Below are 24,747 nucleotides of genomic sequence, written 5' to 3' on the forward strand. Positions count from 1 at the left end.
AGGTAAAGGACAGCATTCAATAATAAGTGTTTCTTCACCCTCTGTAAAAAGGAAGGCATTTTTGATGTGAGATATAACTCTGAAAAGACTCTTAGCCTTGGGAACCTGTAAATCTGCTGGATTCCATCATAGAATGCACATTAGTAGTAAATTATTTAGGATGGATATATGGAAAATCCTCTATAGTTTCCTTACAGATTCGGTATTCAGTGTGATTAATTTTTAACAGAGATACTTGTGATACCCCTATGGGAAGGAGAAGTTATGGCAGATTGATTGAATTATGTATAATGTCTAGAGATTTTGGGTTCTTTTTACCTCTGTCCCTTGTTTGCATCTCTTGTTCAGTGTTCCTCTAGGCCTCAAATTCTTCGTCTGTGAATGAGGAAGTTGGATTAAAATATGAAGTTATTTATACATGTTATTTTTATATAGCTGTGAATAAATTTATTAAGTGAATACTGAATGTTGACTCCTATTTAGTCTGTAGGGTTTAAACTTATGCTCTGATGGGGGAGAGAAACAGGCTTAGGGTGCCATGAAAGCAGAGACAGGCAAGTATATCTTGGAAGGGGAGAGGAAAGGGCATTGGGGAAATTTTCACAGAGTCAGTGTGACATCTGAGCTGGTCTTGAAGATAAATGAATTTGTCAAGTAAACAAGAAAGAGAGTTCTAGGCTTAGGAAGTAGAATGTACAGAGGCAGAAAGAGTGTATTTTACCTTTGGAAAAACACAGGCCATTCATATGATGCTTAGCATGGGATTATGGAATAGCAAGATATTAAACATTGAGGTATATGGCACACAAATCGTGAAAGCTTATTATGTCATACTAAATAATACGGGTTTTAAATTAAAGACAATGACTAACCATGGAAATGTTTTCTATTTGGGCATGACACTGTAAAATTTAGTTGAAATGGATACAGGGATAGCAGTTAGAAAACTGGCAGTTTAGGTGAGACATGAATGAGTCTTAATTAAAATAATGGCAATGAGATGATATGCAGATTTTTATAAAATGGATAGGCTTCATAGGGTCTGTGGAAGCCCTGGAAATGTGTGTAAGATTTAACATGAATGTATTTTCCTTGGGACATGGTTCATACATTTCATCTGATCATACAACAGGGCTATTAGTGTAAATATACATATAATGGGAAAACTGACAGGATGACATTCTACAAACTATGAAGTTAAAGAACTTTAAATTTTATTTTCTTCACTAATGACTACTCTTTTTTTTTTTCTTCACTTTTTGTAGCGGACAGGGCAAAATCTCAGCAAGTTCGAACCTCTAGTACAATAAGGCGAACCTCCTCTTTGGATACAATAACAGGACCTTACCTCACAGGACAGTGGCCACGGGATCCTCATGTTCACTACCCTTCATGCATGAAAGACAAAGCTACTCAGGTAAAAAAAGCAAATCAAAATCAGTTTATTACCCTGCACTTCTTCTGTTTTGATCACAGTAAAGAAAATGTAATATAATCAAATTTTCCCAAATTTGAAATAAATCCAACCAAGGAAGAAAGGAAAAATCCATTGTTTTAAATAAACTTTGCAAGAATTGTTTTTTGTCATCTGGATTTTAGAAGTTTTGAAATTCTTTAATACTTAAATAGCACATCAGTCTATATTACATAGTTTTAGATATTTACATTTATTAATGTCTAAGAATTGCTTTGCAATAGCAATTAAAATGACTAGTAACTATTTTAGAAAAATATAATTTTTTAAAGAAGAGTTTGCAAAGTTCTTGAAAATAATTTATAAAGTAGTAACACGTGCTTAATGAAATCTGTGTTGGAGAATTTATTTTTTTCTGTTTAAAACCAAGACTAGGCCAGGCGCGGTGGCTCAAGCCTGTAATCCCAGCACTTTGGGAGGCCGAGACAGGCGGATCACGAGGTCAGGAGATCGAGACCATCCTGGCGAACACAGTGAAACCCCGTCTCTACTAAAAATACAAAAAACTAGCCGGGCGAGGTGGCGGGCGCCTGTAGTCCCAGCTACTCGGGAGGCTGAGGCAGGAGAATGGCGTAAACCCGGGAGGCGGAGCTTGCAGTGAGCTGAGATCCGGCCACTGCACTCCAGCCTGGGCGACAGAGCAAGACTCCGTCTCAACAAAAAAAAAAAACCAAGACTAAAAGCCTTCAGAGGGAAATATAAATTAACTGTCACATTTTCCCTATTTTTGGAAGCATCTCCAAGCTTTTGATTTGAAAAGCTTTTCCTCCATGTCAGGAAAAAATCTGAAAACATCTTTATTCATGATTATCTGAGTTCTTGACCATACCTTCATAACTGTAGTCAATCAGCATTTATTGGCATAAAGAAGAATACTAAAAACATAAGAGTTAGTCATAGGCTTTAAAAAACCTGGAGCACAGTTAGGTAGATAAGATACACATTTATAAAAATTGGTAAAAGAAGACAGTATGTAATTAGATGTTAGATGAATGGAGTATGTAAATGTGAGGGCATTCAAAGGAAAGAACATTTTGGGCTTTGTAGGTTAGGGAAGTAGAATAATTAGAGTTTCATGTCTGAAGACTGAGGAAAAAGAACGTTTTGGACATGATCTATAAAACTCTGCTTCTCAGTTTTTGTCATTTTCTTTCTCAGGCAAGCTTGAAGCTGTGAAATTGGCTGCTTCTTTATCATCTATCTCATCAATTCTGTCCTTGTAATATTTTATGCTGCCGTACTCTTTTGCTTTCCATTCTTCATTTAGTGAGGAAGACGATAAGTTTAATATGGCAGGCAGTGGAATTTCCAAATAGAAATAACTAGCAAAACTTAGAGGTGTGGGCTTGGACAATTAGAGATCTGGACACAGATAATTAATTCAGAACCATCCTTCCAGAGGAGTTAGATTCACAAATATGATAAAATGTAGGTATAGAAAATAAAATTTAAAAATAATTAAAAAAAAGAAAAATTTTAAAAATGTAATTATAGAGTATGAAGGAAGAAGGTCAAGTGATAGAGGACTTAGTTTTTGGAAAGGTACACGCACACACAACAAAACTAATGTATTCATCTGAAAGCAGCAAGAGGAGGAGGTAGTTAATATTTATTAACTATGTATGGTATACTGTTTGTTTTATAACTTGTTTCATTTAATTCTCACAAGACCATTGCAACATTACACAGATGGAAAAGCAGTCACTCAGGGAACTTAAATGATTTATCTGGGAGTATAATGCTAGAAAGTGTTGGAGTCAGATTTCTAACACAGGCTAATCTATTAACCAATATGAGCTCCATTTTTATTAAAATAGGATTATAGGATAATACATCCATACATATGTATGTTATGTATATATGTACCTAGTGCTGTAACATTGCACTAAAAAATGGTAGCTATTCTTTTTAGATTACCAAAAACACTCACAAAAAAAGCGACATATGAAATGTAGCTATGTGCTGACAGTGTCCAGAGGGAAACATCTTGTTTTTTTTTTTTTTTTTTTTGAGACAGAGTTTCACTCTTGTTGCCCAGGCTGGATCATGCCTATCATGATCTCGGCTCACTGCACCCTCTGCCTCCCAGGTTCAAGCGATTCTCCTACCTCAGCTTCCCAAGTAGCTGGGATTACAGGTGCCCGCCACCATGCCCAGCTAAGTTTTTGTATTTAGTAGAGACAGAGTTTCACCATGTTAGTCAAGCTGGTCTCAAACTCCTGACCTCAGGTGACCCACCCGTCTTAGCCTCCCAAAGTGCTGAGATTACAGGCATGCGCCACCGCGCCCCACCCAGAAACATTGTCTTATTCGCTCTTCACAAAAACTCTGAAAAAGAAGAGAAGCCAGAGAAAGATCGAAAAGCTAAGTGAAAAACTGGAATAGTGAAGCCTTAGAAATCAGAGAGAAAGCTATTCTAAGAAAGGAAAAATTGTTGACAGTATCAGATGCTAAAGAGAGATCATGGTGATTAAGGACCAGATTTGGGGATCAGAGGCACATTGTCTTGGAGATAATGGTAGAGTAGGAGACCCAGATATTTGGGAGTTAAGAGAGTGATGTGGAGATAGAAGAAAAGAACACTGGATATGTTTCTTACACAAGTCTGTTTTTTTATCTGTGCAGTGGGGTTAATAAAACCTAACCTATGATATTACTATGTGATGAAGTATGATACTATTGAAGGCAAATTTGGCAAATACTATATACACATTTAAGTTGTGAGTAGTATATGTAGACATGCCCACTTGTAACATTTGCAGGGTCTGCAGCAAATATAAAGGCCAATATACTATATGTATGTAAGTTAAATTAACAAATTATTGAGTAAAATATACTTTGTCCTCCCCCCCACCAATGACAAATAATCTTCATATGGACCTGGAAGATGAGGTTTAAACTAAGAATTCTCAGATTCTTCAGAGTTATGTGCCAGTATATGTCCACATGGGCCAGGCCCACTGGGCCCACCTCGTCTGAGGCTAAGTCCCATTCTCTTCCTACCCTACAATCTATTCTGTACTTTAAGCTGTCTTTACACATATACTTGGACCCACCAGTCCTCACATTCAGGTGCCATCGTCAAGAAGCAAGAACCAGGGAACAGGTCTGCAGACCTTAGAAGCCAGGCCTACTGCTCTTTGGTCAGGAAATTCCTGGTTTTAGATTACCTGGAGTACAGTCTACAGCCAGGATGGGCTCGTAATGTCCATGCTTTTTGCTCCCAAAGTCTCTTATCCCATGGGGAGGGGCATGGCTGCTAGAAGGCCAGAGCAATTTCCCCTAAATTTTGAGGTCCAGGATAAGGGCTTGTCTGGCTTGCATCTATCTGGATGTAGGTCATTTATTTGAGAAGCTTGACATTGAAAAGAAGGTAAAATATAGGACTCTTTTTTTTTTTTTTTTTTTTTGGAGACGGAGTCTCGCTTTGTCGCCCAGGCTGGAGTGCAGTGGCCGGATCTCAGCTCACTGCAAGCTCCGCCTCCCTGGTTTACGCCATTCTCCTGCCTCAGCCTCCCGAGTAGCTGGGACTACAGGCGCCCGCCACCTCGCCCGGCTAGTTTTTTGTATATATATATATTTTTTTTAGTAGAGACGGGGTTTCACAGTGTTAGCCAGGATGGTCTCGATCTCCTGACCTCGTGATCCGCCCGCCTCGGCCTCCCAAAGTGCTGGGATTACAGGCTTGAGCCACCGCGCCCGGCCGGACTCATTTTACAGATAAGGAACCTGAGGCTTAGAGAAGTTAAGTAATTTATACATCATTACATAGCTGTACATTAATATGTACTATGTACATATTATGTAACGATGTAACATACATATATATTACATCGTTACATAATATATACATCGATGTACATATTACGTAACATTGTAAACGATGTAACATACATATTATATATTATATCGTTACATAATATATACATCAATGTACATATTACATCGTTACGTAATATGTATGTAGTACATATTAAGTGTGAGGACAGTGAACCCAGACCTGGCTGATTCTAAAGTGTTTCCTTTTTTTTCTTCAGCTGTCTGTTGCCTTTTATGGCAACCACTAACCACTAACCTACTTCTTGCCTCACAAGCATAGGAAATGGTCTTGCCCTAACCATCTGTTAGTTTAATTGGAGATACAAGAGATGAACATATGAGACTTTTTATGGCGTCATCCGTTCCTCCTGGATTAACTGTTGAACTCTTAGGGTGGGAAGAAGTAGTTTTATTTATGTAGTGGAATTATGTAGTGGACATTGATGGAAGGAACATGGTATACTCAACTTGCTACAGACATTAAACACCTGGGTTGTTTGGCCTTAGTGGAGGGTGTCTCCAGGGTGTTCTTCCTTTTATATTTCTATGTTTCAGCTCCCTTAATTATTGAGAGCTTGACATAAAAAATTTAATATGTTTAGTATGTTTATATATTAAAAAGAAGTAGCATAGTGTTGTGAAAAGATTGTAGACTTTGGAAGCAGATCATGTATTCAAATCAAGGCCCAGTGAGGGAACTTTCTGGGATTATGGAAATGTTAATTTTATTTAAAAATTAGTTAATTTTAATTAAGTAAAAATTATGTATTAGTGGTGTACAACACGATGCTTTGATAGACACACACATTTGAAATGATTATATCAGTCTATTTAACATATGCATTTTTTTATGTGTGGTGAGAACACTTAAAATCTACTCTCAGCAATTTTCAAATATACAATATATTTCACTGTAGTCATCAAGATATACAGTAGATCGCTTGAAGCTGTTTCTCATAACTGAAATTTTGTGTCCTTTGACCAGCATCTCCCAAGGACCCCTAGCCTCTGATAACCACTATTCTACTCTCTATTTCTGTAAGTTAAATGTTGTATATCTTTTTTTTTTTTTTTTTTGAGACAGGGTCTTGTTCTGTTGTCCAGGTTGGAGTGCAGTGGTGTGATCTCGGCTCACTTCAACCTCTGCCTCTCAGATTCAAGCAATTCTCAGGTCTCAGCCTCCCAAGTAGCTGGGAAGTAGCTGGGACAACAGGCCCCCGCTACCACGCCCAGCTAATGTTTGTATTTTTAGTAGAGGTGGAGTTTCGCCAGTAGAGGCTGGTCTTGAACTCCTGGCCTCAAGTGATCCACTAGCCTTGGCCTCCCAGAGTGGTGAGATTACAGGCCGGAACCACCATGCCTGTCCAGTGTTATATGTCTTAATAGAAGTTTGAGTTATGTTGGTGAATTCTTTTGTCGGAACTTACCCAAGTGTACACTTGTGCATTTTGCTGTATAACTTTAAAAATACAGAATATGAACAGAAAACAAATACTGAACTCAGATGTTTAGAGATGAAGTATACTGCCGTCTGCAACTTTGAAATGAATAAAAAATAAGATCAATTGATGGGTGGATACCTAGATAGATACCTAGTGGAGCAAGTAGAGCAAAATGTTATTTGGAGAAGCTGAGTATTGGCTTTATAGGCCTTCACTGAACAGTTTGTTGTTTTTTTTTTTTAACTGTTCTGTTTGAAATTTTTATTAGTAAAATGCTAAATAAAAAATTGATGGCCCACTGACTTAACTGCTTTGTGACCCAGTCTTAAGCTTTCTTTCCTGTAAATTGAAGTTACTAATACCCGATGTGCACATTCACACATTTATTCTAAGGATTAAAAGATACAGCTTTACATTTTTAAGACCTCTGAAGAAATGGATCACTGCCAGTTATTTAGAGTCATCTGTTTAGCCTTGTAGAAAGAAAAACTAAAATCCATTTGTGAAATTTAATACTTTATTACTGTAGCCTTGCAGATACAACCTTTTTAAAACAAAAAATGTATTACCAACTCTTAAAATTGAACTTGCAATTAAGGTTACTGTAATAAGAAAGTAATTGTTCTTCAGTCTTCACCCCATAGTTTAGGTATAGTCTCTGGACAAATTTTAAATTCTGTGTTTGAGTGTGTTTTTAAATGTGAAAGTAATATATATTCTTTGTAAAGTGGCCAAGTAATAAAAATAACATATACAGCAATAATCAGAGGTATTTCCTACAACTTCCCAGGTATAGTAGTGATTAGAGCTGTTTATAGATATTGGCATTCTCTCTCCTGGGCACATGGTAGGATTCTACTTCTCTGCCCACTTGAAGTTAAGTGTGGCCATGAGACTTGATTTGGGAAGAAGCTTTAAAGAACTGGTGCATTCTCTCTGATGGGGAAGTAACTGTTCTCTCCTACTCTGTCCATCTGGGTCACTGACAGTGACAAGCATAGCCTTCTTAATGATCCATACATGTAGTATGAGCAATAAATTAACATTTGCTGTTTTAAGTCATTTGGATTTGGAGATTGTGTGGTTACTATCCTATAATCTAGTCTTTACTGACTACTATGCAATGTATAACCCCTTTAAAGAAATTTTTGTAGGCCTTTCAGAGCATAGTATGTTATTTTTCTTAATTAAAAGCTTTTCAAAAGATTCATTGTGGGCATAAAATCAGTATCAAAATAGAATGAAAAAAAGTGAGCGCTAGAAGTGTTTTTTTCTTAGAGTTTTGCCATTTGCTTAATTAAGTTGTTTTCTTAATCTTATTTAAACATTTAAAAAATTGTATCTTAATAGTTTGTTTTCTTGTTATACCTTTCTTTGAGTTTTATGGACCTTAAAACTTTTTCTGATACAATTAGATGCGATTTTCTTTGTATGAGTAGTCCATCCAAAACAGCCCCTGGAAACAGGCTACCTCAGCCTCAAAATGTCACCTCTCTTGAAATGTCCATTAAACTAGAAGACATGATGGTGTTAATCTACAGAGTTGATTTTCATTAACAAGCTTTCTACAAGTGAATGTATTCAGTCTTAAGAGGAGAAACCACCACTGCCTTCTTCTTCTTTTTAAATGAGGGTTTAAAATGCTTCTGATTCGATTTATATTTTAATAAAATGATGGATTTAATGCTCTTTATATGTAACTTGTAAAAGAAAAAAGTTACTTGCGTCAACATAGAATTTCCACTTTAGGAATCTGCTCCCTGCCAAGGTCATACATCCTATCATAATATCTTATAAAATCTCTGTGCTTCTCAGTTCTTGCAGGGATGCTTAGTGATACATTTATAGACATTCTATAATTATCCCAGAATGTTTTTAATTCAGCTAAATTAAAATAAATAAATATTTCAGGTTATGTATTTTTGGGCTTTGTCTAATTTTGTTTTAAAAATAATGCTTTCTGATGGTAAAATAATCCATGTAATATAGAAGGACATGAATAGTAGTCACTAACTCCCTAACCTACTACTTAAAGTATTATTAACAGGTGTTTTTTGGGGGGTACATATTTTGAGAAATTTTCTGTACCTATAGAAATATATTGTTTAAACATATACACATAGAGATGGAATCATACTTTATACCATGTTACTGACTTGCTTTTTCCATTTGATGGATCATGGGCGTCTCTCTTTATAAAATGTAAATCCCTACTTCATTTTTTTTTCTATTTTTTAAGTTGTGGTAAAATATATATAACATGCTAGCCAGGCATGGTGGCCTGTGCCTGTAATCCCAGCTACCCAGGAGGCTGAGGCAAGAGAATCGCTTGAACCCGGGAGGCAGAGGTTGCAGTGAGCCAAGATCACGTCACTACACTCCAGCCTGGGCAACAGAGCGAGACTCTGTCTCCCCCCACAAAAAAAAAAAGAAAAAGAAAAAGAAAAAAAGAAATTTACCATGAATGAAAATGAATTAACCATTTTTTAAAATGTACAGTTCCATGGCATTAAGTGCATTCACATTATTGTACAACGATTATCACCATGCATGTGTAATACTTTTTCACTTTTTCCAGCTGAAGCTCTGTATTTATTAAATACTAGCTCTCCATCCTCCCCACCACACCCCAGCCTCTGGTAGCCATCATTCTACTTTCTGTCTCTGTGAATATACTCTAGGAACCTCATATGAGAAAAATCATACAGTATTTTCCTTTTTTGTCTGGTTTATTTTACTTAGTATAATGATTTCATGTAGCCATGTGTCAAAATTTCCTTCCTTTTTAAGGCAGAGTGATACTCCTTTAGAAATACATACCACATTTTCTTTATCCATTCATCTGTGGACATTTAGGTTGTTTCTGCTTTTTGACAGTTGTGAATACTGCTGCTAGCAATATTAGTGTATGGATATCTTTTTGAGTCTCTGCTTTCCGTTCTTTTATATATATATATATATATATATCCAGAACTAGAACTGCTAGATCATAGGGTAATTCTGTGTTTAAATTTTTGATGAACTGACATACTGTTTTCCACTATGGCTATAGTATTTTATACTCCCGTCAGCAACACACAGGGGTCCCAGTTTTTTGTTTTGTTTTGTTTTGTTTTTGTTTTTGCTTTTTGGAGACGGAGTCTCGCTGTTTTGCCCAGGCTGGAATGCAGTGGCATGATCTCGGCGCATTGCAAGCTCTGCCTCCTGGGTTCACACCATTCTCCTGCCTCAGCCTCCCCAGCAGCTGGGACTACAGGCGCACACTGCCACGCCTGGCTGATTTTTTGTACTTTTAGTAGAGACGGGGTTTCACCGTGTTAGCCAGGATGGTCTCAATCTCCTGACCTTGTGATCTGCCCACCTCGGCCTCCCAAAGTGCTGAGATTACAGGCGTGAGTCACCACGCCCAACCAAGGGTCCAGTTTTTCTGCATCTTTGCCAATAGTTATTTTCTTTTTTCCCTTTTTAAAAAATAATTGACACCTGGTATCTTACTGTGATTTTTGATATGTGTTTCCTAAATGATTAATGATGCTGAGCATCATCACTTCATCTGCTTTTTGGCCATCTATATTTCTTTTTTGGAGAAATGTCTATTCAAGTCCTTTGTCCATTTTTGAATGGGTTTTTTGTTGTTGAGTCTTAGGAGTTCTTTATATATACTGGATACCAATCTCTTATCAGATACATGGTTTGCAAATATTTTCTCCCATTCTGTGGGTTGCCTTTTTATTCTCTCTTTTTTTTTTTTTTTGAGATGGAGTCTCGCTCTGTTGCCCAGGCTGGAGTGCAGTGGTGCGATCTTGGCTCACTGCAAGCTCCACCTCCCGGGTTCATGCCATTCTCCTGCCTCAGCCTCCCTAGTAGCTGAGACTACAGGCACCCACCACCATGCTTGGCTAATTTTTTGTATTTTGTAGTAGAGACAGGGTTTCACTGTGTTAGCCAGGATGGTCTTGATCTCCTGGCCTCGTGATCCACCCGCCTCAACCTCCCAAAGTACTGGGATTACAGGTGTGAGCCACCACACCCAGCCAGTTTCCTTTTTATTCTTTTGATAGTGTACTAGTTTTAAATTTTGATAAAGTCCAGTTTATCTATTTTTCCATTTGTTGCCTGTACTTTTGTTGGCATATTCAAGAAATCATTGCCAAATCCAGTGTCAGGAAGCTTTCTTCTTCCTTTCTTCTAAGAATTTTAGGCTTTAAGTTTAGGTCTTTAATCCATTTGAGTCCATTTTTGTATAAGGTAAGAGTCCAACTTTGTCCTTTTGGATGTGAATATCCGGTTCTCGCAGCACCACTTGTTGAAAAGGCTGTCCTTTTCCCTTTGAATGGCTTTGACACCCTTGTCAAAAATCAATTAATTGACCATATATGTGAGGGTTTTTTCTGGCTGCTGTGTTTATTACAGTGGTCTGTACCTTGTGGCTCTTTACGTTACACCGTAATTGGGAAAGATTTTTTCCACTCTCAGTTAAGAAATTTCATTTAGGCCAGACGCGGTGGCTCAAGCCTGTAATCCCAGCACTTTGGGAGGCCGAGACGGGCGGATCACGAGGTCAGGAGATCGAGACCATCCTGGCTAACACGGTGAAACCCCGTCTCTACTAAAAAATACAAAAAACTAGCCGGGCGAGGTGGCAGGCGCTTGTAGTCTCAGCTACTCGGGAGGCTGAGGCAGGAGAATGGCGTAAACCCAGGAGGCGGAGCTTGCAGTGAGCTGAGATCCGGCCACTGCACTCCAGCCTGGGCCACAGAGCGAGACTCCGTCTCAAAAAAAAAAAAAAGAAATTTCATTTAAACTATATTTTCTTTTAATAGTTTTATGTTTCTTTTAAAATATTTGTTTCTTTGATATTTCTGGAGTTTATTTTGATGGAAGGCATAAGGTGATATCCAGCTTTATTTATTTTTCAAGAGTTTATCTTTTCCCTGCTGATTTGAGATACCATTGTTATATCATAAATTTCCATTCTTATTAGGATCTCTATGCTATAGTATATACCATTAATATCTTTTTAAATACTGAATGATTTTAATTGTATTGCTTAGTAATTCATTTTAATTGTGTGGCTAGTCTTGCATATTTTTCTCAATTTTGTAATTTGTCAAATTCCTCAAAATGTTTTATATTACAATTAAATATGAATTCAGGGGAATTTATTACCATATTGAATCTTATCCAAGAAAGGGGTATATCTTCTTATTCATTCAAGTGTTATGTTTGCCTTTCAGAATATTTTATAGCTAATTATTGGAACAACACATTTCTTGTTAAACTTATATCTAAATATTTTGTCTTCTTTGGTTGCTGTTGTAATTAGGATATTTAATATCTAATTTATGTACCGGACATCTTCAACTTGACTTTTCTTGTTTCTAGTAATGTTTTAGGTAATTTTCTTTGGTTTTTCAGATATACGATCATCCAAATAGTAATTCTACATCCTTTTCGTTATTTATTTTTTGGTATGCATCCTCTTTTGGAGTTGAATTTGTTACCACTCCCAGAACCAGGTAAACTAACAGTTATGGTACTGAATGCCTTGACTCTTTTTTTGGAGGGGGGACGGAGTCTTGCTCTGTCGCCCAGGCTGGAGTGCAATGGCATTATCTTGGCTCACTGCAGCCTCCACCTTCTGGGTTCAAGTGATTCTCCTGCCTCAGCCTCCTGAGTAGCTGGAATTACAGGTGCCCGCCACCATGCCCAGCTAATTTTTTAATTTTTTAGTAGAGACGGGGTTTCACCATGTTGGTCAGGCTGGTCTCAAATTCCTGACCTCAGGTGATCCACCCATCTCGGCCTCCCAAAGTGCTGAGACTACAGGTGTGAGCCACCGCACCCGGCTGCCTTGGCCTCTTTCTTGACTCAAATGTCAGTAAGATATACTGACATTTGCTGTGAGGCATGTGTGCTTTTTATATATAAGTATGCATGCTTATTTTACTAATGGTTTTTCTTGTTTTAATCAGGAATAATTATGTGGAAAATGCCATTTCATCAGTGAATATGTTTGTTAATTTTATATTTGTTTTTTATTCAGCAATGAGTTCTTACTTTTTTTTTTTATGAGCCTTAGAGTGTTTTCACACTTGCTTCATAAAAAGGTTTTGCAAGATTTCCTTCCTCTGTGCTCTAGCATAACACAGTATAAATATCATCTGAATTATCTGTCACTTGGATCTGAAAGGATTTTACCTAAGTAACTTACTAGCCTAGTATGTTTTTGGATTGTAGCACTTTAGAAAATTTTCTTAATTTCTTCCACGGCGCTTGGTCTCTTGGTTGGTATCAGGGAGAGATTTCAAAACTTGTATTCTTTGAGGGGTGAGAGATGAGGTGGTTAAATCTTAAATAAAATTATGTACACTGGTACTTCCCTTTCTCCAGGTGATGTCGTTATTATATTTGATATTTTATTGTTTTAAATTAATTTTTAAAAGTTAAACTGTGAAACATGAGACATGCCAAAAGCACATAAAGCAGTTTCTCTTAATCTCATTAGACTTCAGTGTATGGAGTTTTATGATCCTGCCTCTGTGCCAGCATCTTTCCCTAGAAATCTATTTGTTTTTATTTGTTTGTAAGAAACAGATCCAGACTAAGTACTTAGCATTTGGCTTTAGGCAACATTCGATAAAGTTAACTAACTCTGAACTAAAACATATATATTCTTTTCTGTTGATGTCATATTTAAAGTACCTAGCCTTTTCCTCCATTCCTGAAAGGAGCTTGGTTGGAGAGGACTTTAGTCAAAGGAATAGGTGATGTACCTCAAATACTTACTGATAAAAAAAAAAAAAAACTTTGTTTTTTCTCTCTGATCAGAAATTCATTTCCTGACCAAAAGTCACACTTTATACAGCTGTCTGAGTTTCCTGTGCCCTTGTCAAGGGCTTGCTGTTGAAATGTATTTAAGAAACAGCAGTTGCTGAAACATTTTAGGGGCTGGGGGACTTCTTCATGAAATGGAAGCAAGCCTGAAGATTTAACTGTTTTTGCCCTTTAGATTGCATTGTAGGGGTCTAAATTATTTTTGTGGAGCTGACAGCTGTTGAGATCACCTTTACTTTTTCTCTCAGCCATCATCTAATTATGAGACAGAGGATTGTAGAATCCTAGAGTTGAATAGTTCACACCAAATTAGTTATGTTCCTGGTTTGGGGAGTAATTTGTTTGGTTGCTAAAGGGATATACTCAGCTATATTGATGAAAGATTTTAACCCATAACTAAAATATTTAACATTTTATTCATTAGTTTCAAATCATCTCTAAAATCACCAAAGTCAAAATTGTACTTATTAATTTTAATAGGTTATGTGTTCATTTGTTTCAAAAGTAGAAAGTATATCATGAAAGGCCTTTCCCATACCCCCGTTACCCCAGTACTCAGTTTTCTTCTCTTTATAAGAAACATTTAGCTGGAAACAAAATTAACCTGTTTTTCTTCTTTGCTTTCTCATGCCTTTGCCCCTCTAGGTAAAATTGTGAAATAGGTTGTATTTATTAGGACTAACACTTTTACTCTGGTCCCCTGACCTGTGTTGGTTCTGTACATTGACCTATACATTGGTTCTCAACCTGTTATAACTTGTATCAATTTTCTATGAAAAATTCACGTGATATTATTAAACAAAATTTACTGAGAAAGACATTTTTATGTTAGAGACATTATGCCTTAACAATTAAGATTGGCTAGATGCGGTGACTCATGCCTGTAATCCCAGCACTTTGGGAGGCTGAGGCGGGCAGATCACGAGATCAGGAGATCGAGACCATCCTGGCTAACATGGTGAAACCCTGTCTCTACGAAAAATACAAGAAAAAAAAATTAGCCTGATGTGGTGGCAGGCTCATGTAGTCGCAGCTATTCGGGAGGCTGAGGCAGAAGAATGGCGTGAACCCGGAAGGCGGAGCTTGCAGTGAGTGGAGATCGCGCCACTGCATTCCAGCCTGGGTGACAGAGTGAGACTCCATCTCAAAAAAAAAAAAAAAAGTTAAGATCATAGAGTTATCATAGTTTAAAATTAGGTCATAGTTTATGGTATGGTATGAGAAAGCAGTATGCATCTCAAGGTATACTATTTTGTATGAATGAATGAATAAGTGAATGATTGATATGGGAGATACCATATTGTTAGGAACCAGTATAAACCAAGGGAAAACTTTTCCATGCTATTAGAATTCTAACGGCTTTTGGGGGACAACTATTATTATTAACATAGCCAGTTGCAATGAGGATTATATGAAATAATCCATGTTAAGCTTCTGGCACAGTATCTATGACATAATAGACACTGATACATATTAGTTGCCTTTGATTAGAATAGATAGTATTTTACTGTTACCAGGTTTAAATATAATAATATTGAATTAAGTGGACAGGAAAAGTCATTATTACTAGTATCAACTATTGATTATACAATTATGAATATTAAGTCTGGACTGGTAGGAAATGGCGTAGAAATGATACAAATGACCCCAGAGCATGTGACGGCTCTAAAATTCAATAAACAATCTCTCGTAGGTCAGGATTCATTCAGTCAGAAGTAGTTATTGTGTGTTTGCTGTCTTACAAATATGAAATGGTGCTTCAAATCTATAGGTTCAGGTGCAGGAGAGTGTATTTACATTCTTATGAAAACCACTCCCTCCTCCATTACTTAGTTATCCTATTGGTGATATTCATGTCATCATCTTAGCACTATTAGTTTTTATGACTTCAGTGGGTGTTTTTTAGAATGGTGTGAAAAATATTTTTGGTGGTATGTAGTAATCACCTGTGTTGCTGATTTGCTGTCAGATGTAAGAGATTTTGAAACAATAACATGTTCAAAGCTAGCAAGAAAAATGAGTGGGTATATGGTTAACATGACATCTTGAGTGCAGAATCCGTATCTTATTGCTTTCAATTTTTTAGTCTAACGCTGGTTTTCAAACTTTAGAATCCATCAGAATCATCTGAAAAGCTTGCTTAAAAAGTAAGAAGTATATTTCTGGGCCTTATTTAAGAGTTCCAAATCTAGTAGTCTGAGGATGAGCCTGATAATTTGCTTTTCTAACATGTGATGATGCTGCTCCTCATCTGGGGACTGCACTTTGAAACTGGTCTAACATAATGAGCACAAAACTTAGCATAGAGTTGGAGCTTGATAAAAAAAAATTTGAATATATAACTGCTGCTATTACTGAGTTCCTAAAGCTTAAACAAAAACCTCTAACTTTACATAAAATAAAAATGCAGTCATAACTTTCACAGTGTTTTGCTTGAGCTGAATTCTGCCTTTTTCTACACTCTTTGCTAACCAAAGCAGCTATTTACTATATCTGGTTACCACTGTTGCCAGAAAGGCAAAGGATAATTATACTAGAACCACAGTCTTTTGTGCTGCTTTGTAATACTTCATCAGGATAGACTTTTCAAAATAATATTTTTAAAAAAGTTTTAAAAGAAGTTAAAAGTTTTTTATTAGTCAAAAGAGAAACAAATTTTTGTAAACAAAAACAAATATTTGTAAATAATGAAGGGTTGTCATTATCTATTCTAAATGTTTTTTATAATTTAAGATTAGTCTGTGGTCGTAATTAATTCTTAATTTAAGTATCATTGATTTTTCAGCTAATTCCATTTCATTTCTTACTAGGTTTATCATTGCTATAAGTACTATAAAATAATTAGCAGTCAGTACTCATATTTCTGTAATCGATTATAAACTACAATAAAATTTAAGACCAGTGATGAACCACATAAAAATATATTTTTTAACATTTAAACAAGATTAAAGAATTTTGTGATGTTTTTGTTTATGGATTTTTTTTTTTTTAAATGGCTTTAGACTTTTGCACGTTGACAAAGAATATTTTTTGCTAGGAGTTAGTTTGAGCTGGTTTGAAGTTGATAAAACTAAAAAGCATATTGGCCCTTGCTAGTTAGTGAATAAAGATATATATAACAAAAGCACCCAGTATTTAAGCTTCTTGGTTGATCTACCAAAAATAATTTTTCTAATGGTATTCAGTTTGAAGCCTCCTTAGTCCTGTGCAGTGGGATTGTTCTCTTTGTATTTTACTTAGAGAAAAAGTGGTTCTCACACAGGTTGGAAGGGAGGATGGTCCTAGAGTTTGGAAAGAAATTTCATGGTCTGGACTTTGGTGACTTCCAGGGAGTGAGAATAAAAAAGGACCCCTTCTACCTATAGGTATCCTTTTCACATAGAGGCCTTTTTTTTTTTTTTTTTAACTACCTTTTTTGTTAACAGTCTTACAGATAGGTTTTAGTTCTGCATTGTTCAAGTGTACAGAAGTTTCATTTCTTTTAAATGATGGTATGATATTACGATTTTTCCTAAATTTATTTGACTGTGGTACCCTTTTTGTCTACTTTTGTTAACACCAAGGGCATGGTTATATGTAGCACTATTTTAAAAATTCTAGTCTAGATTAACAGACAGAATAACAGACCAGTTGGAAGGGGCTGCTTACTGATATGAAAGGAAAGAACTTTTGCTACTTTGTGTTATTTTCCTGATTGAGATGGTAAAACATTTCTCAAATACGCAGGTTTAATAAATTGGATTCAAGTTAGTTCACCTTCTGTGACTTCTTAACCATCAGCTTTAAATAGATTTGATTTTGGTAGCCATCTTTTGGTTTTGTTTTGGCTAAAATAACTCATTAAAAATCGGTGATCAGTGTATAGAACACTAGTCTCCAATTGAACTTTCTTCAGTATTGGAAATGTTCCATATCTGTGTTGTCCTATATGACAGCCAGTAGCCACAGATGGTTATTGAGCTTTTAAAATGTGCTAAGTGTGACTAAGGAACTTTAGTTTTTTTAAGTCCTCATTAATTTAAATCTAAATAGGCACATGTGGCTAGTAGCTGTTGTATTAGACAATGCAATCTATAGAATATATTTGTAGAATAGAATATTTTTCATACGTTTAAATTGATGAAATTAAAACTACTTTGGGGGATATTTTTGGAAAGTTAAGACTCTGATGACTATACTTAAATTATATGCATTCTATAGTCACATGATTGAGAGAACTCTTTCAGTCATTTTTCTCTTTTAAAAACTATAGGCATTTTCACTTAAAGAAGGAAATAGGTTCTGAGAAATGCATCATTAGGCATTCATCGCTGTGCGAACATCATAGGGTGTACTTACACAAACCTAGATGGTGTAGCCTACTACACACAGGCTATGCAGCATAGCCCATTGCTCCTAGCCTACAAAACTGTACAGCATGTGACTGTACTGCAGACTGTAGGCAGTTGTTACATAGTGGTATTTGTATATCTAAACATAGAAAAGGTACAGTAAAAATATAATATATAAAAGTAGAAGATGGTATACCTGTATAGGGCATATACCATGGAATGGCGTTTGCAGGACTGGAACCTGCTCTGATTGGGTCAATGAGTCGTGAGTGAATGTGAAGGCTTAGGCTATTACCATGAACTACTGTAGACTTTCTAAGCACTGCACATTTGGGTTACACTAAGTTTATAACAAATATTTTTCTTCCTTCAATAATGTTAACCTTAGCTTACCATAACATTTTTACTTTATAAACTTAATTTTTTTAGCTTTTTGATCTTTTCATAATAATGCTTACTGTAAAACACAAACATATTGTACAACCATACCAAACTATTCTTACTTTATAAGCTTTTATTAACTTTTTTGTTTTTGTTTGCTTTTTAGACTTTTTTTAAAAAGCTTAGACAAATATACACATTAGCCTAGGCCCACACAAGATGAGGATCATCAAGACATCACTAGGTAATAGGAATTTTTCAGCTTCATTATAATTTTTTGGGACCACTGTTATGTATGCCATCCATCATTGACCAAAACATTGTTATGTGCACATAAATGTACATATACTACTAAGTTCTTTTGTAAGTAATTCTTTTGTGTAAATAATAATACACTCTGAAATAATTGAATAGATTTTCACATTCTTTTTTTTTTTTTTTTGAGACGGAGTTTCGCTCTGTCGCCCAGGCTGGAGTGCAGTGGCCGGATCTCGACTCACTGCAAGCTCCGCCTTCCGGGTTCACGCCATTCTCCTGCCTCAGCCTCCTGAGTAGCTGGGACTACAGGCGCCCGCCACCTCGCCCGGCTAGATTTTTTTATTTTTAGTAGAGACGGGGTTTCACCGTGTCAGCCAGGATGGTCTCGATCTCCTGACCTCGTGATCTGCCCGCCTCAGCCTCCCAAAGTGCTGGGATTACAGGCTTGAGCCACCGCGCCCGGCCCATTTTTAAGAAAAGTATAATAGGAAGAAAGAAGATAATCTGTGAGATAGAACTCAGATTTAGTTCCTTTTGCCATTGGCACGCTTGCCAGTATTGAAGGAGTTGCAGAATTTTTGTGGCTATTAATGTATCTGTAAGTTGGAGATACAGTATATGTAAATGTCCTTTGAAAAAACAGCTGTACAAAATGAACGTAATTCACATTATAAATGTTGATTTTGAATAATTATGGAAAATGCTAAAAACTTGACTCACTTTCTGTGAATGTACTTTGAGTTATAAAGATTATGATCCTTAATCTTTTCATTTTTGATAAGAGTAATGCTCAGTTGGTAGACAGGTAAAAACATTAAGTCATATAAATTATCAAAATAAAAGTGCCTAAACAATTGAATACTTTTGGAATAAATTTATTATTAAGGATACAATTATTTGGAGGCTGAATTATTTTCAGAGTAGGTCATCTAGGACGGAACATAGGAAATTCTAGTAAGTAAGTGTTTTATAAGCAACTTATTTAATATATTGATACCTCTTATCCATGGACTTGCTGATTGAATAAAATATTTTACTCTGTCAGTTGACTTAACAGCTTCATTTTACTTGTGAACTGCCCAAGCAGTTTATTTTTGTATTTATTCAGCTAGCATTCGTTTGTTAGTGGTTTTTTTTGAATACCATCACTTTTAAGATGTGGTGATTATTTTAAAAGTTTTCCACAAGCATTTTGAACTGTATAAAACAGAACTGATGACTTCTTCGTAAGAACTTACATATTATGTAGTCACAAGTATGGCCTTAATATAAATGATACCTTTTTCAGCATGTAATGAAAAAGTATGTAATGAAAAATAATTTTTAAAGCTGTATGTATTTACTGTGACAATCATTGCCCTTTAAGTAGTGGTTTTTAGTCCTTTCTAATTTACATTACACGAGAGTCTTCTCATATATTAAAGATGATATTTTAATATTGTTTAATTTTTTTTTTTTTTTTGAGACAGAGTTTCACTCTCGCCTGGGCTGGAGTGCAATGGTGTCATCTTGGCTCACTGCAGCCTCTGCCTCCCGGGTTCAAGTGATTCTCCTGTCTCAGCCTCCCAAGTAGCTGAGATTATAGGCGCCTGCCACCAGGCCCAACTAATTTTTTAGAGATGGGGTTTCACCATGTTGGTCAGGCTGGTCTCAAACTCCCGACCTCAGGTGATCCACCCGCCTTGGCCTCCCAAATGCTGGGATTACAGGAGTGAGCCGCCGTGCCCAGCCTATTGTTTAATTTTTTAATACAACTATTAAATGGTCTTACCACTGTATGGCATTATTTGGGATTTAGTGGTTTGGCCTACATTTGAGGTATATATTAATAGCTAAATAACTGAAAATCATATTTTAGATAAAAATGATTATGTTTTCTGACACAGTTCAGGTTTTTTAGAAGATGTATTATTTTAGTTTATATTCTGTTTATTTAGCTTATATTTTACTATTTTTATTCTTTTTCACCTTTATAATAACTTTGTTTTTTATGTAAAGATGCCTGATATTTTTCAAAAAAGATACTAATACTTACTCTTCCCCAAGTACAGAAAAAGTAGTACAGTCAGCCCTCTAGCTAAATATTTGAATATAGGTCATTCTTAATACTACTGTTTTTGAGATACTTTCATTCATTTTACCTCTATCAAATTTAGTGGAAATACCATTTCATATTTAGTTTGACTATTCTCTTTAAAAACACCAATACACATATCTTTACAATTCCCTTTGAATTTTATAATTAAGTTATTAATGTTATTGATGTGAAGGTATCAAATGTTTTAAGTAAGATGACTCAGACATCTTTGAGCATATATAATTCAGAATATGGCAGAATATTTTAAACATTTCACAGGGTCGGCCGGGCGCGGTGGCTCAAGCCTGTAATCCCAGCACTTTGGGAGGCCGAGACGGGCGGATCACGAGGTCAGGAGATCGAGACCATCCTGACTAACACGGTGAAACCCCGTCTCTACTAAAAAATACAAAAAACTAGCCGGGCGAGGTGGTGGGCGCCTGTAGTCCCAGCTACTCGGGAGGCTGAGGCAGGAGAATGGCGTGAACCCGGAGGCGGAGCTTGCAGTGAGCTGAGATCCGGCCACTGCACTCCAGCCTGGGCGACAGAGCGAGACTCCGTCTCAAAAAAAAAAAAAAAAAAAATAAATAAATAAATAAATAAAAAAAAAAAAAAACATTTCACAGGGTCACGAAACTCTTAGCATTTAAAGGATTTCAGTATAGTTATCTAACTGGTATGTGCTAAGAATTTGAAATATGTTTCAGTTGCTTGAGATTAGGAAGTAGAGATAAAATTTCATATATATATATATATTTTTTTTTTTTTTTTTTTTTTTTAAGACACCTAGCTGTTGGGCAGAAGAGGGTGCAGAAAAGAGGTCACATCAGCGTTCTGCGTCATGGGGGAGTGCTGATCAACTAAAAGAGGTAAGTTATTTTTGTTTTCCGTCTGTAAACTGTTTTGGTCCTAGGAGATTACCTTGGTATTTCCTGCATATAATGACACTTTTAAAATTTATCCTAACCTTACCTCTTTCAGTAAGGTTAGGACAAATTCTAGGGTAAGGTTAGGATAAATTCTAGGCAGGTTTTTGTAAGGTTAGTAGAAATTCTAGTTAGGTAGGTTTCATTCTACATTTTGGTGAACAAGTCTAAATTTACCTTATTTGTGTATTTTGTGTCATTTCTAAATATTTGTTATGCCCTCAGTCAGCTTTAGCCTTTCCAGAGTGAAGTCTAATTTTATGTAATACTCTCTATCTTGTTCATTTTAGTTATCTTTTGTTCTCTCTTCAGCTTGCTTGTTTTTGAGTTGTAGCAACCAGAGCTATAGGCTATATAGCTTTGTACAATGGTAAGATAGTGTTTTCTGTTTCTAATAGCTTTTTTTTTTTGAGACAGAGTCTTGCTTTGTCGCCCAGGCTGGAATGCAGGGGCGCGATCTCGGCTTACTGCAAGCTCCACCTCCTAGGTTCATGCCATTCTCCTGCCTCAGCCTCCCAAGTAGCTGGGATTATAGGCACCCACCACCACACCTGGCTAATTTTTTGTATTTTTACTAGAGACAGGGTTTCACCATGTTAGCCAGGATGGTCGTGATCTCCTGACCTCGTGATCCGCCCTCCTCGGCCTCCCAAAGTGCTGGGATTACAGGCGTGATCTAATAGCTTTTTAATGATATCTAGTATATTGTTGCCCTTTGGAACCCAACAGTAATCCATGCTTCTGAGAAACTTAGTTTCTATGACCCATTTCCTTATTTATTATGAATAACCTGAGGTGTCATATCTTTATGTATATTTTGGATTATTTTTCCTGATAGTTTTATCCATCTAAATTCTTTTCTATTTCTTTTTATAAATTACAGAAACTTAGAATTGAAAGGTCATCTAGTCTGTGTTCTAGTCATTCTAGTCTCCTTAAAAGATGGTCGTCAAATCTCTGTTACTCTTTTTTTTTTTTTAATTTTGTTTCAAGGTGGAATCTCACTCTGTCACCCAGGCTGGAGTACAGTGGCACAGTCTTGGCTCACTGCAGCTTCTGCCTCCCGGGTTCAAGTGATTCTCCTGCCTCAGCCACCCGAGTAGCTGGGATTACAGATATGTGCCACCATGCCCAGCTAATTTTTGCATTTTTAGTAGAGATGGGGTTTTCCCATATTGGCCAGGCTAGTCTCAAACCCCTGACCTCAAGCGATCCGCCCACCTCGGCCTGTCAACGTGCTGGGATTACAAGCATGAGCCACCACACCAGGCCATGATCATTCTTAGTGAGGGAAATTCATTACTTTATAAAAAGAGCCAGTTTAATTGTTTTAAGTTGTTAAATATGTTCTCTTATGTATTGAACTTAGGTAACTTAGTTTTGACTTTGCCCTCTGGATCAATATTGAGTAAGTCTAAGTCTTTTAAAGGCCAACAGTAAGTCATTTTTTTTCTCCAGAGTAAACATTTACATTTCTCTCAAAATTTTTTTCATATACCAGTTTCCAGGACTCTTTGTATAATTTTTATATACTATAGGTTATCAGTGCCCTTATATACTGTGGTGTCTGGACTGCATAGATATAGTTTATTAGCATGATTTTACTTATGATTGTATTACATTTTAGCAGCTTCTTTATAGTATGGATGTAGAGACCTACTCAGCTCCTTCTACCTACCATACATGTATGTAAAAAAATCAGTTTTCTGCAGCAGCAACAAAAAATAAATGAAACTAAGTCTAATATCTCTAGCTTACTGTAACTACATATCTGTGTATAGCATATGAATAACAAAAAAGTGAACTTGTATTTTTATCTCAGAATTAAATACAATCTTAGTGTTATCACCAAGATTTACTAATCATTAGACTGAATGGAAGTAATGCCAGATAGTAATTTGAATCCATAGGAAGAATTGAAGAGTACTGGGAATAGTAAATATGTGGGTAAATATGAAAGAGTTTTTAATGACTCTTTTGTTGGGTTTTTAATTGAACGATAACTGGATTTCAGTAATAGATGACATACACTATTAAAAAGGAATGACTGATTCAGTGAGAACATTTGTTTTCCACAGAAGGCAACCATAAAGCTGGACAAAACTGTCAAAACAACTGTTTGAGTACTTTACCAAACAAACTAAGAAGCTTTATTCATGAAAACTAATAAACATAGGGTAAGAATAGCACAAATTCGTGATCTGGTGCTACTCCTTTTCTCCTTTTCCTTCTCCTTAGCTCTGTTGCATAGCATTTCAATCAGGATGAAAACCAGCAGCTTTGCTTCCACTGTTGTAGAGAAATAACTTGCTTTGGAGCATTGTAGGTTAAAATAGTGATCTTTGTGGCAAGTAAACAGAGAGGGTCAACAACTTTATTAGTCTAAGATTGTAGTCCAGTTTGAGGCCAGCAGTAGGCTAATGGACTAGTTGAGTTTAATAGAGAGTTTTGAGAGATAAGACAGTAGTGGGAGCTTGATAAATTCCCCACATATCCCAGGTTGACTGGAGGCTGTGGACATGCACAGCAGAGAACAGAGTGGGCCCAGGCCACCGATGTGTTCCTGGCCAGAACAGCCTAGGAACAGGTGCAGAGGAAATTCAAGTGGGCTACTGGAAATAAAACCAGGGAAAACTTGTAAAAAACCAGAATTTCAAATGCTGTCCTCTGTCCACAAACAAATCCTATCAGTAGGAAATAGAACCCTTACTGGCTTGAGATGTTTGAACAGAATGTACAGTCTTTGGCCAAACACTATGGTGAACACTGGAGACCTGCTTTAAAAGGTCTTAAGAAGTCAGGCAAAAACTAATAGAGACATAAGCAGTCACACATTGCGGGAGAAACAGACTTGTAGACCATTAAGAAACAACAAGTAGACAACAACTCTCGGGAGAAACTCAGAATCTGGAGTTGCTATATTATCTGAAATATCCAGCATTCAGCAAAAAGTTTTGAGCTATACAAAGAAACAAAAAAGTATGGCACATACAAAAATAAAGCAGTCAGTAGAAACTCTATGTGTTTTTACAATAAAGTATGGGACATATTCAGGAAAATAAAGCAGTCAGTAGAAACTGTATGTGTTTTTATAATGTATTTAGCAGACAAAGACATCAAAGAAATAAAGGAAACCATGATTAAATGATTAAAGGGAAAGTAGGACTACAAGGACTCAATGAATAAAGAATTTTCACAGGCC

General features: G+C 36.3%; 1 protein-coding gene across 4 annotated transcripts in view; it reads left to right on the forward strand.

Annotated features, from left to right (window-relative positions):
- GLCCI1 (glucocorticoid induced 1) overlaps positions 1-24,747 on the forward strand; it is a 138,374-nt gene that overhangs the window by 40,490 nt on the left and 73,137 nt on the right. For all 4 annotated transcript variants that reach the window (XM_033193442.1, XM_033193445.1, XM_033193444.1 and 1 more), the window contains exons 2-3: positions 1,266-1,417; positions 21,402-21,488. In XM_033193442.1, coding sequence (XP_033049333.1) covers positions 1,266-1,417; positions 21,402-21,488 — 239 coding nt within the window. The remainder of the gene's footprint in view (positions 1-1,265; positions 1,418-21,401; positions 21,489-24,747) is intronic.

The sequence above is a fragment of the Trachypithecus francoisi genome, unplaced genomic scaffold (assembly GCF_009764315.1).
Source record: "Trachypithecus francoisi isolate TF-2019V2 unplaced genomic scaffold, Tfra_2.0 Lachesis_group4, whole genome shotgun sequence".
NCBI classification, from domain to species: Eukaryota; Metazoa; Chordata; class Mammalia; order Primates; family Cercopithecidae; genus Trachypithecus; species Trachypithecus francoisi.